We start from the raw sequence: 13895 nt of genomic DNA, 5'->3' as shown, positions 1-13895 counted from the left end.
TGAACTAGAAGGACCAAGTTGGTTATAACTGTCATATATTTGTTCATGCTTTGGCAGCCGAGTTGAAGGCATTTGTTTAAAGTGCCATTATAAAATCCATCTTCAGCTACTGGCATTTTTTTGGTATCTTGTGATTTCTCTGAAAATTAAAGTAGCATGAAATCACATAATAGAATAAATAAATGAAAGTTTAAAAAGATTAATATAAATATAAAACCTCCTCAAGCTGTATAGAAAATGGAAGCTATAAAAGCTTTATAAGTTCTTCCTTTCATATCAGCAATGTGTGATTTTGCTGTACATGCTTGATATTATCGCCAATTTATTTATAGTCCTTTGAACATATAATTTATTTGTATCTAAAATTGTTTGATATAACAGCTGTTTTATCAACAAGAAATTCTGATTTTTGTTCTTCAACATGATTTGTACTTCATTCTAGCCATGAAAATAAACCGTGTGTTCCTAGTCCAGTACAAATGACAAGAAGGAAATTCCAAAAGGCTAAGCCAAATTTGGGAAGAGCACAAAGTAAGAAAAAGGAACCAGTTCTAGAAAAAGACACAACAGATCAGAGCAAGGCAGGCAAGCCAGACGATCATTTGCTGCAGAAAGGAGATTCCAACACCCAGTTCCTTCTAAAAGTAAGTTTGGGCAAAAAAAATTTTTTTTTCCTCAATGAAGTTATTTTGTCAAGGTCATGAAGAGCATGAGTAAAATATAATTTTGACTTTTGTACTGTAACCTTTATGAAAAGTGACTGACTTTCTAGTATTGTAAAAAATGACTGATTGCTTGTATATATGTGTAAGCTTAGAGTCTTTGGCCCAAGTGCCATGCCAAATTAACATAGAGATTTTTTTCCTGTAGTAATACTAGCTAATTTCTTCTTAAATTTAAGGAAAAAACTGAGCTGACATCTCTGGAGGTTTCAGCAAGAAAAGATTGTGTAGGTTCTAAAGAGTCTGCTTTGGCAAAAATAGATGCTGAATTAGAAGTTGGACCATCAAGAAGGGCTGGAGAGGAAACTGTAGGAGATAATTCAGTATCTTCAGTTGTTGAAGAGCAGCTCAATAAACTAACAAGGTAACATTTTATTTACAAAAACTTTCACGGTAGGAAATAAAAGTCACTTAACTTTTACCTTAACTTACTGGTAGAATGAAATTTCTGGATGTTGAGTCTGTTAGACTTGGGTAGAAACTTGACCAAAGAGGAGTATGTATTAGCTAAGTAATTAGGGTGCTCATTCAAATGGAGTCACAAACACAAATGAAGAATACCCTACTTCTGTAGTTGTTAAAGAAAATGGAAAGAAACTTAAGTTGTAGAAATTAGCACTGCTCTAGTGGGTTTCTGCTGCCTTTTTCTTTTAACCTAATCTGTTTACCCAATAGGATAAACTAATATTACTTTTTGATCTCATATTCTGTATTTATTTGTTCCGTGTCTTTTTTCTTTCTTTTTTTTTTTTTTTTTTTTTTTTTGGGTGAAAGAGTTTCACTTATTCTTGCCGCCTAGGGTGGAATGCAATGGTGCAATCTCAGCTCACTGCAACCTTTACCTCCTGGGTACAAGCGATTCTCCTGCCTCAGCCTCCGGAGTAGCTGGGATTACAGGTGTGCATCACCACAACCAGCTAATTTTTGTGTTTTTAGTAGAGATGGGGTTTCACCGTGTTGGCCAGGCTTATCTCAAACTCCTGACCTCAAGTGATCTGCCTGTCTCAGCCTCCCAAAGTGCTGGGATTACAGGCATGAGCCACTGCGCCCTGCTGGTTCTGTGTCTTTTAGCTCTTTTTCTTCTAATAATTTTCAGTTTTGTGTTTATTTTATTTCACTTTCATATTACAGGAAAGAATGACCCAGAATTAAAAACTTACTATGAAAAATTTGTAGGTAGATAACTAAGAATTAACTCTGAATGATAAACTAAGTAGTAGTTAATTCCTTTTTATTTTCACGGCATGAGATTTTAAAAGAATGAGTGGTGGGAATTTTCATTTTAATGACTGGAACTGGAATTTCACTCTAAAAGTTTGGTTTTCATTAAAATTATCCTTGTGTGCATATGACCTTATTGTTATTTTGATTAAACGTCTAGCTGTCCACAACCGTTAAAAGAATCAAATTACTCAAAAATTGCCCCGGATGGGAAAACCACTATCTCTTCTGCATCTGAGTATGAGAGGAATCATGGTGAAAGGAGGATGCCTAAAAAGATCAAACCAAATGTCACTAGAGGTCGTGGATCAAAACGAGTGCGGGGTAAGAACTCTAAGAAGGAACCTAGAGCTCCCAAGGCCATGCTGGTGACTCTTCGGGCTTCCCAGGAAGAAGAAGATGATGCTGATGATTTTGAGTCTGACTATGAAGAAGAAAGCTATCATCTTGCTCCTGAAGAAGTAAACAAAGCTCCAGTATTTGTACCTGTTGGTCTCAGATCTCCTGAACCTGTTTCTGCTCAGATTGAGGAAACAATGGAAGAGGTTCGGTTTTTTTTTTTTTTTTTTTTTAATTCTTGGTACTTTATCTTACTTGGCTTTCACTTCTTGTTTCTTTTCGGGGATGATTGTTTCTTCTCTTAGTGATAATTAGGATTTGAACAGTTCATTTTCTAAGTAACTTCTACCAAATATAATTTGGGGCCTTGTATAACTTTTTGTGATCACTCAGCCTCTATGGCCCAGACTCAACAAGGGAGTCAGTATAACAACAAGAGAAATCTGCTTACACTTGTACCTGTAAACTGCTTAATCTACTTTCTGATTAATTTTTCAAACACTTTGGCAGGTGTTTTCTGGTTGCTAGAGAAGGTAGAAGGAACATACTTGTTTTCTTTGGCTTGGTGGCTCACACCTGTAATCCCAACACTTTGGGAGGCTGAGGCAGGTGGATCCCCTGAGTTCAGGAGTTTGAGACCAGCCTGACCAACTAGGTAAAACTGTGTCTCTACTGAAAATAGAAAAATTAACCAGGTGTGGTGGCAGGCACCTGTAGTTCAGCTGCTTGAGAGACAGAGACAAGAGAACTGCTTGAACCCAGGAGGCAGAGGTTGCAGTGAGCTGAGATGAAGCCACTGCACTCCAGTCTAGCCAACGGAGCAAGACTCTGTCTCAAAAAAATAAAAAAATCAAATAAAATTGTGCTAAAATACATGTAACATAAAATTTACCATCTCTCTCTGTTTTGTTTTGTTTTTGAGACAGGCTCTCACTCCATCACCCAGGGTGGAGTGCAGTAATGGTTTCTCAGCTCACCACAACCTCCACCTCCCAGGTTTAAGTGATTCTCCTGCCTCAGCCTCTTGTAGCTGGGACTACAGGTGTGCGCCACCATGCCTGGCTAATTTTTGTATTTTTGGTAGAGACACAGGTTTACCTTGTTGGCCAGGCTGGTCTTGAACTTGACCTCAAGCAATCCACCTACCTTGGCCTCCCAAAGTACTGGGATTACAGGCATGAGCCACCATGTCCAGCCATCTTAATTCATTTTTAAGTGTACAGTTCAGTGGCATTAAGAACATTCACATGTACACGTTCTCATCCTGTCATTACCATGCATCCACAGAATGGATTAATTAATCTTTTTCAAAATTAATTTAGAGATGGGGTTTTGCTATATTGCCCAGTCTGGTCCCAAACTCCTGAGCTCATGCAGTCCTTCCACCTCGGCCTCCCAAAGTGCTGGGATCATAGGCATGAGCTACTGCATTCTTTTTTAGGATGATTAAGACATCCCACAATGAATGGCCTGGCAAAAAAAAAAAACCAAACAAATAAAAGCTACAAACACCCTATACCTGTCCTGAGAGCCCCAGCCCTGTCCCATCTAGCCTGGTCACTCCCTAGTCACTTCCGGGTCTGCCTTGCACCACTTGCGAACTCTTTTTATCTTGTTAAAACTGAAATTCTATACTCATTAAACAATAACTCTCCATTCCTTCCACCCCCTTGCCTTTTGGCAACCAGTTTCCTACATCTTCTCTCTGTGAATTTGACTCCTCTTATAAGTGGAATCATACAGTATTTTTTTTTTTGATGACCATTTTATTTCATTTAGCATAATGTTTTCACAGTTCATTTATGTTGTGGCATATGTCAGAGTGTTCTTCATTTTAAAGGCTAAATAATATTCCATTGTGTGTGCATATCATGTTTTGTTTATTCCTTTATCATCAGTGGACACTTGGGTTGCTTCCACCTTTTGGCTGTTAGAAATAATGCTGGTATAAACACAGTTGTATAAATGCCTCTTTGAATCTCTGCTTTTTACTTTTGGGGGGATATGCCCAGAAGTGGAACTGCTGGATCGTATGTTAATTTTTTGTTGTTGTTTTTGAGATGGTGTCTCTGTCACCCAGTCTGGAGTCGAGCACAATGGTGTGATCTTGGCTCACTGTGACCTCTGTCTCTCGGGTTCAAGCAATTCTTCTGCCTCAGCCGGTCAAGTAGCTGGGATAACAAGCGTCTGCCACCACACCCAGCTAATTTTTTTTTGTATTTTTAATAGAGGTGGGATTTTACCATGTTGGCCAGGCTGGTCTCAAACTCCTGACCTCAAATGATCTACCTGCCTTGGCCTCCCAAAGTGCTGGAATTACAGGTGTTGAGTCACTGCCCCCAGCCTGGGTTGTATGTTAATTCTATATTTAACTTTTAAAGCAACCTTTATACTCTTTTTCATTGGGCTGTATCATTTTACATCCCTCTCGACAGTGTACAAGCATTCCAGTTTCTCTACATCCTCAACAATAGAAGTTATGTTTTAAGTTTTGATAGTAACCATCATAATGGTTGTGAAGTACAGAAACATATTTAGCTTCCTTACACTTTTGCCTCTCAGTCTGCCATTCCAACTTTGTAACTTCATAGTTTTCTGTTCTGCCTCACTTTTCAGTTACTCCTTTGGCTTACTGAGCAGCATATCTGAGTCAGTTTTGTGTAAGCATTCATGATAGTCTCTAAGTCATTTGAAACGAATCAGAGTTAACTAAGATAGTGGTGACATTAAAAGAAGCAGTAAGAAACATTAAACAATTAATGTTTAAGATAATTAAGGTAAACTTTAAATGTTAATTTAATTCCATTAAGAATTAATGGATCGCCTGAATCTGTAAAGTCATATTTATGAAGGGAAGTTAAAACCTTTTATTTTATTCAGTGTTAATAACCTGTTAAATATTTTAGAGTAAATGAATTAATAAAATGGTTGAAACTAATTTAAATGATGCAAAATGAGATTGTTTCTTGCAATTCAAAGTAAAGAACAGACTAAAGAGAGTGAATGTAAGCATTATGTGAATCCAAGAAAATGCAGAAGGAAGGGTAATTTTGTGGAAAGACTTCTGGTTAATGGTGCATGAGAGTTCATTTAGCTATATATTTTGTGTTTTTATTTCTTTGAGTGAAAGCAAATTGCTAGTGCAGACTATATGTTTTGTAGTTTTATTTCTTTGAGTGAAGGCAAATTGCCAGTGAAAACTATTATCAGAAATTAATTTCTGAAAATTAAATTCCAGACTGTATCCTTGAATTAATACAGGCTTTCTTCTTTTTAAAATTAAAAAAAAATTTTTTTTGAGGTGGAGTTTCACTCTTGTTTCCCAGGCTGGAGTACAATGGTACAATCTTGGCTCACTGCAACCTTAGACTCCCAGTTCAAGCGATTCTCCTGCCTCAGCCTTCTGAGTAGCTAGGATTACAGGTGCCCACCACCACACCTGGCTAATTTTTTGTATTTTTAGTAGAGAAGGGGTTTCGCCAGATTGGCCAGCCTGGTCTCGAACTCCTGACCTCAGGTGATCTGCCCACCTCAGCCTCCCAGAGTGCTGGGATTATAGGCATGAGCCACTGAACCTGGCCTATACAGGCTATCTTTTTAAATAGCGTAATCATAATAATTGAACAAGGCTTTCCTTAAATTCTGTTCCTTGTGGCCAATCTACTAAACAGGGAAATTCATTTATATGTTAGAAAAAATTTCCTTTAAAAAGCCTTGAAAGGCCAGGGGTGGTGGCTTATGTCTGTAATACCAGTGCTTTGGGAGGCTGAGGCAGGAGGATCAGTTGAGGCCAGGGGTTCAAGACCAGCCTGTTCAACATAGCAAGACCCTGTCTCTACATTCAATCATCAAATTAGCCAGATAGGTTGTTGCATGTCTATAATCCCAGCTACTGAGAAGGCTGAGTGGGGAGGATTGCTTGAGGCCAGGAGTTTGAGGTTACAGTGAGCTACAATTGTGCCACTGCATTGTAGCCTAGACAACAGGAGGAGAAGGAAGTATTGAAATACAATGCAATGTTTTTCAGCTATAAAGGAATATAAATTATTGATATGTGTCACAACATGGTTGAATTTTGAAAACCTTATGCCAAGTGAAAGAAGCTAGTTACAAAACATCACATATTTTATGATTCCATTCGTGTGAAATGTCCAAAATAAGGAAATCCACAGAGACAGAAAGATTAGTGGTTGCTTAGGGATTGGGAGATGGGGAAGAAAGGGGTTAAGGGAGAGATAGCTAATGGGTATAAGGTTTATTTTTGAAGTGACGAAAGTCTTCCACATTTGAATGTGGTGATGATTTGCATGTATCTGTGAGAATATCTCAAAATACATTGAATTGTACACCTTAAGTGGGTGAATTGTATGTTATCTGAATTATGTCTTTTTTAAAAATAAACTGTATAATGCTTAAAAAAACAACTTAAATTACTTTATAGAACATTCCTTTTTCCCATCCAGTCCCCTCTTCAAAAGGTATTTTTCTTCTCAAATCACCTGAACTTTTAAAATTTTTAAATTATGTTTATTTATTTATTTTTTTTTATTTTGAGACAGGGTTTCACTCTATTGCCCAGGCTTGAGTGCAGTGGCACAATCTCAGCTTGCTGCAACCTCCACCTCGCAGGCTCAAGCAATCCTCCCACCTCAGCCTCCTGAGTAGCTGGGACTACAGGTGCACACCACCACGCCTGGCTAATTTTTTTGTTGTTGTTATTGTTATTTTCGGTAGAGACTGGGTTTCACCATGTTGCCCAGGCTAGTCTCAAACTCCTGAGCTCAAGCACTTTACCTGCCTCAGCCTCCCAAAGTGCTGGAATTACAGGTGTAAGCCACCGCTCCCAGCCTATTGCTTTTAAATTCATTTTTTAAAGAGACAAGATCTTGCTGTACCAGGCAGGCCTCAAACTCCTGGGCTCAAGTGACCCTCCCCACCTCAGTCTCCTGAGTATCTTGAACTACAGTTCCCTGCACTCGCTTGAATTTTTTAGTTCATCCCTGCCCTACTAGAAATTATCAAAGATTTTTCTCTAAATTTTGTATCTGAGGAATCAGATGTGGCACATACAAGTGTAATTATAGCAAATATGTTGGCTGGGCACAGTTGCTCGTGCCCATAGTCCCAGCACTTTGGGAAGCCATGGTGGGCAGATAGCTGAGTGCAGGAGTTCAAGACCAGCCAGGGTGAAACCTGTTCTTTACAAAAAATATAAAAATTAGTCAGGTGTGGTGATACATGCCTGTAGTCCCAGCTACTTGGGGGTGCCTAGGCAGGAGGATTGCTTGAGCCTGAGAGGTCGAGGCTGTAATGAACGATAATGGTGCCACTATACCTTGGCTTGGGTGATAGATTGAGACCATGTCTCGAAAAAAGAAAAAAAAAAAATGTGTGTGTGTGTGTGTGTGTATATATATATATATATATATATATATATATATATGTCTTAAAGGCAGATTCTCAGACTTGACTCTGTACTCACAGTTTCTACTCACTCATACAACCTTTTACACTCTTCTTTCTGTTAATAAGACAGTAGGCCTGGGTGTAGTGGCTGTCATCGCACCACTGCAGCTAGGGAGACAGGAGTGAGACCCCTGCCTAAAAATTACAAAAGCAAAACAAAACAAAAAAAATAAGATAATAAGAACCAGAGTGTATTATATATATTCTAGTAGGTAAATATCTTTTTAGTGCTCAGATTACAGGGCTCTTTAACTAATAGGACTGAAAAATGAAGAATAAATGTGAGTAAACTTATTTTACATGGCTAATGCCCTGGCTATCAAAAATCATGCAGGCTTTGGGATTGTGGGATAGCAGAGTAGGGGTGGGGGCGGTGGTATGATAAATATTTGTAAGGGCCTTTAACTCATTATAGATAGCATTTATGACAGTGTATTGTTAGTTGATTACATGTCTACTTTTCTGTTGGACTGTGAGTTCATTGAGGATAGGGACCAAACTTGTCTTCTTTGACTTTATATCCCTGTACCCCTAGCCCTCTGGTTTTTAGGAAGTGCTCTATAAATGTTAACAGACTGATCAGAGAACTTAGAGGAAAGTAAGGCCGAAATGAAGAAAACGGAAAGTGAAATGCCAGGCAGTAAGAAGATGAGTCTTAGAAAGTTTGCTTACTGGTTGTAATAGTCACAGCCTCCTCAAAAATTTTAAATGTTTTACTTTTGCCATGTTGCTGTCAGTCAATATAGTAATTACTCCTTTTCATTTTTTAAGTTATGTATGAATATGGATTATTTCTTCATTTTAGCATTTCATCTTATTCATGTGGAAGATGAGGTTTTCTTTTGCTCTCCATAATATGTCAAAATTAAATGATAAAATTTATTTTGACAGCTTGAAATAACCGTGAATGTCCCAGATGTAGGATCCATAGCTGTTGTTGAACATCAGCTCCCAAACACAGATGTGACTACTGAAGAAATGAAACAAGAAGATAATTTGAATGCACCATCATTTGTAAGCATCCATTTTAATATGTTTTGGCCTTTTATTCGTTGTTTACTTGGAAAAGACTGGAGGTTTATTTTCATAGCTTTAGGTTTACAAACAATTCTTGGCTAATTTCTCTTATATAAGGAGCTGTTAGTCTGAATAGTTAAAAAACTAGTGAAAGCATTGATTTTGTTTGTGAGCAGAGCTCTTAATATCCTCAGACTTTTACATTAAAATTCAATTGCATTAAATTTATACTAAATGTAAACTAGTTAAAATACATTTTGTTGCATTTTATTTGGTACTCTTCCATTATTGGTGTTTATTTGCCTTTGCAAGTAGAGGCTTGAAATTGTAACTTTTAAAAAAACAGCTTTATTGACGTATAATTCACATACCATGTGATTTAGCCATCATTTAAAGTGCACAATTCAGTCATTTCTAGTGTTGTGTAAACATTATCATAGTCACTTTGAGGATGTTTTCATCACCTCAAAAAGAAACCTCATTAGCAGTCACTACTCATTTTTTCTCAAACCTCCCTGGCCTAGGGAACCAGTAATTTGACTTTTGCCTTTATAGATTAGCCTGTTCTGGACATTTCTTAGACATGAAATTATAAAATCTGATCATTGGTGTCTGACTTCTTTCACTTATTGTAACATTTTTACTGTTCATTTATGTTGTAGCTTATAGTGATACCTCATTACTTTTTGTAGCCAAATAATGTTTCATATGGATATGCTAATTTGGTTTATCCATTCATTCATTCATTCATTCATGAATATTTGGATTATTTTCATTTTTTGTCTGGTATATATAATGCTGCTGTAAACATTCAGGTAGAAGTGTTTGTGTGGATATATGTTTTTATTTCTCTTGGGTACATTTCTTTCCTTTTTTTTTTTTTTTGAGACGGAGTTTCGCTCTTGTTACCCAGGCTGGAGTGCGATGGTGCGATCTCAGCTCACCGCAGCCTCTGCCTCTTGGGTTCAGGCAATTCTCCTGCCTCAGCCTCCTGAGTAGCTGGGATTACAAGCACGCACCACCATGCCCAGCTAATTTTTTTTTTGTATTTTTAGTAGAGACGGGGTTTCACCACGTTGACTAGGATGGTCTCGATCTCTTGACCTCGTGATCCACCCCCCTCGACCTCCCAAAGTGCTGGGATTACAAGCTTGAGCAACCGCGCCTGGCCTTTTTTTTTTTTTTTTTTTTTTGAGATGGAGTTCCTCCCAGGCCGGAGTGCCATGGTGCAATCTTGGCTCACCACAATCTCCACTTCCCTGGTTCAAATGATTCCCCTGCCTCAGCCTCCTGAGTAGCTAGGATTACAGACATGTGCTACCACACCCATTGTATTTTTAGTAGAGATGGGGTTTCACCATGTTGGCCGGGCTAGTCTAGAGCTACTGACCTGTGATCCTCCTGCCTTGGCCTCCCAAAGTGCTGGAATTACAGGCATGAGCCACCGCAGCCAGACTCTCTTGACTACATTTCTAGAAATGTAATTGCTGGGTCATATGGTAACTCTATGTTTCATCATTTGACGAACTGCCAAACTGTTTTCCAAAGCAGCTATACCTTTTTACATTCCCACCAGCAGTTTATCAGGGTTCCTGTTCTTCCATGTTCTTGCCAGCACTTACTATTTGACTCTTTGGATTTTTTGATTGTTTTTTTCAGACAGCCTTGCATTGTCCCCCAAACTAGAGTGTAGTAACACAATTGTAGCATACTGAAGCCTTGACCTCCTGGGCATAAATGATCCTGTCCACTCAGCATCCCAAGTAACTGGGACTGTAGGTGTGTGCCACCATGCCCAACTTTTTTTTTTTTTTTTGTAGAGGTGGGTCTTGGTATGTTTCTCAGGCTAGTCTCGTACTCCTGTCCTCAAGCGATCCTCTTCCATCAGCCTTCCAAAGTGTTGGGATTATAGGCATGAGCCACTGTGCCTGGCTTGACTTTTTGGATGTAGCTGTCCTAGTGAATATGAAGTGATGTCTCATTGTGGTTTTGATTTGTATTTCCTTGGTGACTAATGATGTCAGGCACATTTTATGTTTCTATTGGCCATTTGTATATTATCTTTGAAAAATGTCTATTCAAATCTTTTGTCTTTTTTTTTTTTTTTGATTGTGCTATTTGTTTTTTTATTATTGAGTTGTAAGGAGTCTTTATATATTCTACCTAAAAGTCCCTTATCAGGTATATGATTTGCAAATATTTCCTCCCTTTCTGTGGGTGTCTTCACTTTCTTGATGATTTCCTTTGAAGCAAAAAGTTTTGAAGTTTGGTGAAGTTCAATTTATCTATTTTTTCTTTTGTTGCTCATGCTTCTGTTGTCAGATCTGAGTCCTTTGTCAAACCCAAGATCAATGAAGATTTACCCATTTTTCTTCTAGAAGATGGTTTTTGCTTCTACATTTAGGTCTTTGGTCTTTTGAGTTAATTTTTGTACATTGATAACCTCATTATCCAACTTCTTTTTTTTTGCATGTGGCTATCCATTTGTCCTATAACCATTTATTTGAAAAGACTATTTTCCCATTGAATAGTCTTGGCACCCTTATAAAAAATCAGCTGACCATAGATGTGTGGGTTTATTTCTGAATTCTCAGTTGTGTTGCATTGATCTACATGTCTGTTTTTATGCTGGTAATGCTATATTGATTACTATCACTTGGTAGTAAGTTTTTGAATTGGGAAGTATGAGTTTTACTTTATTTTTCAGAATGGTTTTGGCTACTATGGGTCCCTTTCAATTTCATATGAATTTTATTTTTATTATATTACATTTTTTTTGGTACAGACACAGCCTCTCAGTGTTGCCCAGGCCAGTTTCAAACTCCTGGCCTCAAGCGATCCTCCCACCTCAGCCTCCCTAAGTGCTGAAATTACAGATATGAGCCACCATCCCTGGCCTCAGATGAATTTTAAAATCAACTTGTCAGTTTCTGCAAAGCAGTCAGCTGGGAATCTTACTGGGATTGCATTGCATCTGGAGATCAGTTTAGGGGATTATGACACCTTAACAGTGTTGAGATTGTTGATCCAGGCACATGAGATATCTTCCCATTTGTTTAGATCTTCTTTACTTTTTTTTTTTTTTTTTTTTTTTTTGAAACAGAGTGTTGCTCTGTTGCCCGGGCTGGAGGGCAGTGGTGCAATCTTGGCTCGCTGCAATCTGTGACTCCTGGATTCAAGAAATTCTTATACCTCAGCCTCCTGAGTAGCTGGGATTACAGGCATGTGCCACCACACCCAGCGTTTTTTTTTTTTTGTTTGTTTGTTTGTTTTGGTATTTTTAGTAGAGATGGGTTTCACTATAGTGGCCAGCCTGGTTTCAAACCCCTGGCCTCAAGTGATTTGCCCGCTTTGGCCTTCCCAAGTGCTGGGATTACATATGTGAGCCACCACGCCTGGCTGATTTAGATCTTTTACTTTCAACAATGTATTGTAGTTTTTAGTGTATAAAGTTTGCACTTCTTTGTTAAATTTATTGCCAAGTATGTTGTTATTTTTGTTGCTATTGTGAATGGGATTGTTTTCTTAATTGCATTTTTGGATTGTTCATTGCAAGTATGTAGAAATAAAATTGATTTTTGTATATTAGCTTTGTATTCTGCAACTTCTTTGGTGGATTCCTTAGGATTTTCTATATGTAAAATCATGTCATCTGCAAATAAAGATGGTTTTACTTCTTTCTGTATTAGTTTCCTAGGATCGCTGTAACAAAGCACAGATGCTCCTCAACTTATGAGTAGATTATAACCTGATAAACCCATCATAAAATAACTTTTTTTTTTTTTTTTTTTTTTTTAAACACAGAATGCTTACTCTGTCGCCCTGGCTGAAGTGCAGTGGCGCAATCTCAGAGGCTCACTGCAACCTCTGACTCCCAGTTTCAAGCAATTCTCCTGCCTCAGCCTCCAGAGTAACTGGGATTACAGGTGTCTGCCACCACGCCCAGCTAATTTTTTTTATTTTTACTAGAGATGGGGTTTCATCATGTTGGTCAGGCTGGTCTTGAATTCCTGACCTCAGGTTATCGACCTATCTTGGCCAAAGTGCTGGGATTACAGGTGTTAGCCACTATGCCTGGCCTAAAATGAAAAAATTTTAAGTCATATACTCTTTGCACCACAAACTTGATAGCTTAAAATGACAGAAAATTCTCCAGGCACGTTTGGAGATGAGAAAAACAAAACAAAACAAATTTATTCTCTCATAGCTTTAGAGTCTAGAAATCCAAAATCAAGGAATCAGCAATGTTGGTTCCTTCTGGAGGCTCTGAGGAAGAACCATCCCATGCCTTTCTCCTGCCTTCTGGTGGTAACCAGCAGCCTTTATCATTTCTTAGCATGCAGCAGCATAATTCCACCTTCCGCCTCCATCACCACATGACATTTTCTCTTTGCATATGTCTGTATCCTCTCATCTTATAAGGAAAGGACACCAGTCATATTGGATTAGGACCAACTGCAATCCAATATGACCTCATTTAAATTTGATTTTATCTACAAATAACCCTATTTTTAAATAATGTCATGTTCACATTATTGGGAATTAAGACTTTGACATATCTTTGTAGGGGATGCAATTCAGCTTTTGACATTTTCTGGCCTGAATGCCTTTTATTTCTTTTTCTTGCCTAATTACACTGGCTAGAACCAGGATTTAATAGAAGAGAGATGTTTAATAATGTTCAATGTTTAATAGAAGAGAGAATGGACATTTTGGTCTTATTCCTGATCTTAGGAGGAAAGTATTCAGTCTTTCATCATTTATTTTTTTCATAATTGAGCTTTATTGGTTGTGTTGAGGATCAGTACACAATTCTTCACATTTGTACTGAAAATCCAAAAAGCCGCCGGGCGCGGTGGCTCAAGCCTGTAATCCCAGCACTTTGGGAGGCCGAGGCGGGTGGATCACGAGGTCAAGAGATCGAGACCATCCTGGTCAATATGGTGAAACCCCGTCTCTATTAAAACTACAAAAAATTAGCTGGGCATGGTGGCGCGTGCCTGTAATCCCAGCTACTCAGGGGGCTGAGGCAGGAGAATTGCCTGAACCCAGGAGGCGGAGGTTGCGGTGAGCCGAGATCACGCCATTGCACTCCAGCCTGGGTAACAAGAGCGAAACTCCGTCTCCAAA

General features: G+C 38.4%; 1 protein-coding gene across 4 annotated transcripts in view; it reads left to right on the top strand.

The window, feature by feature from the left end:
- Window positions 1–13895, top strand: part of BDP1 (B double prime 1, subunit of RNA polymerase III transcription initiation factor IIIB) — a 113805-nt gene that overhangs the window by 68464 nt on the left and 31446 nt on the right. For all 4 annotated transcript variants that reach the window (XR_004269236.1, XR_004269238.1, XM_032278831.1 and 1 more), the window contains exons 23-26: window positions 443–644; window positions 902–1086; window positions 2104–2488; window positions 8640–8762. Coding sequence is in view for 2 of the 4 variants with exons in the window: in XM_032278831.1 (XP_032134722.1) it covers window positions 443–644; window positions 902–1086; window positions 2104–2488; window positions 8640–8762 (895 nt within the window). In the remaining 2 variants the exon portion in view is untranslated. The remainder of the gene's footprint in view (window positions 1–442; window positions 645–901; window positions 1087–2103; window positions 2489–8639; window positions 8763–13895) is intronic.

Source organism: Sapajus apella, unplaced genomic scaffold, assembly GCF_009761245.1.
Source record: "Sapajus apella isolate SASKATOON/1434 unplaced genomic scaffold, GSC_monkey_1.0 scaffold1, whole genome shotgun sequence".
Lineage (NCBI taxonomy): Eukaryota > Metazoa > Chordata > Mammalia > Primates > Cebidae > Sapajus > Sapajus apella.
This window is presented reverse-complemented; position numbering and strand designations above follow the sequence as displayed.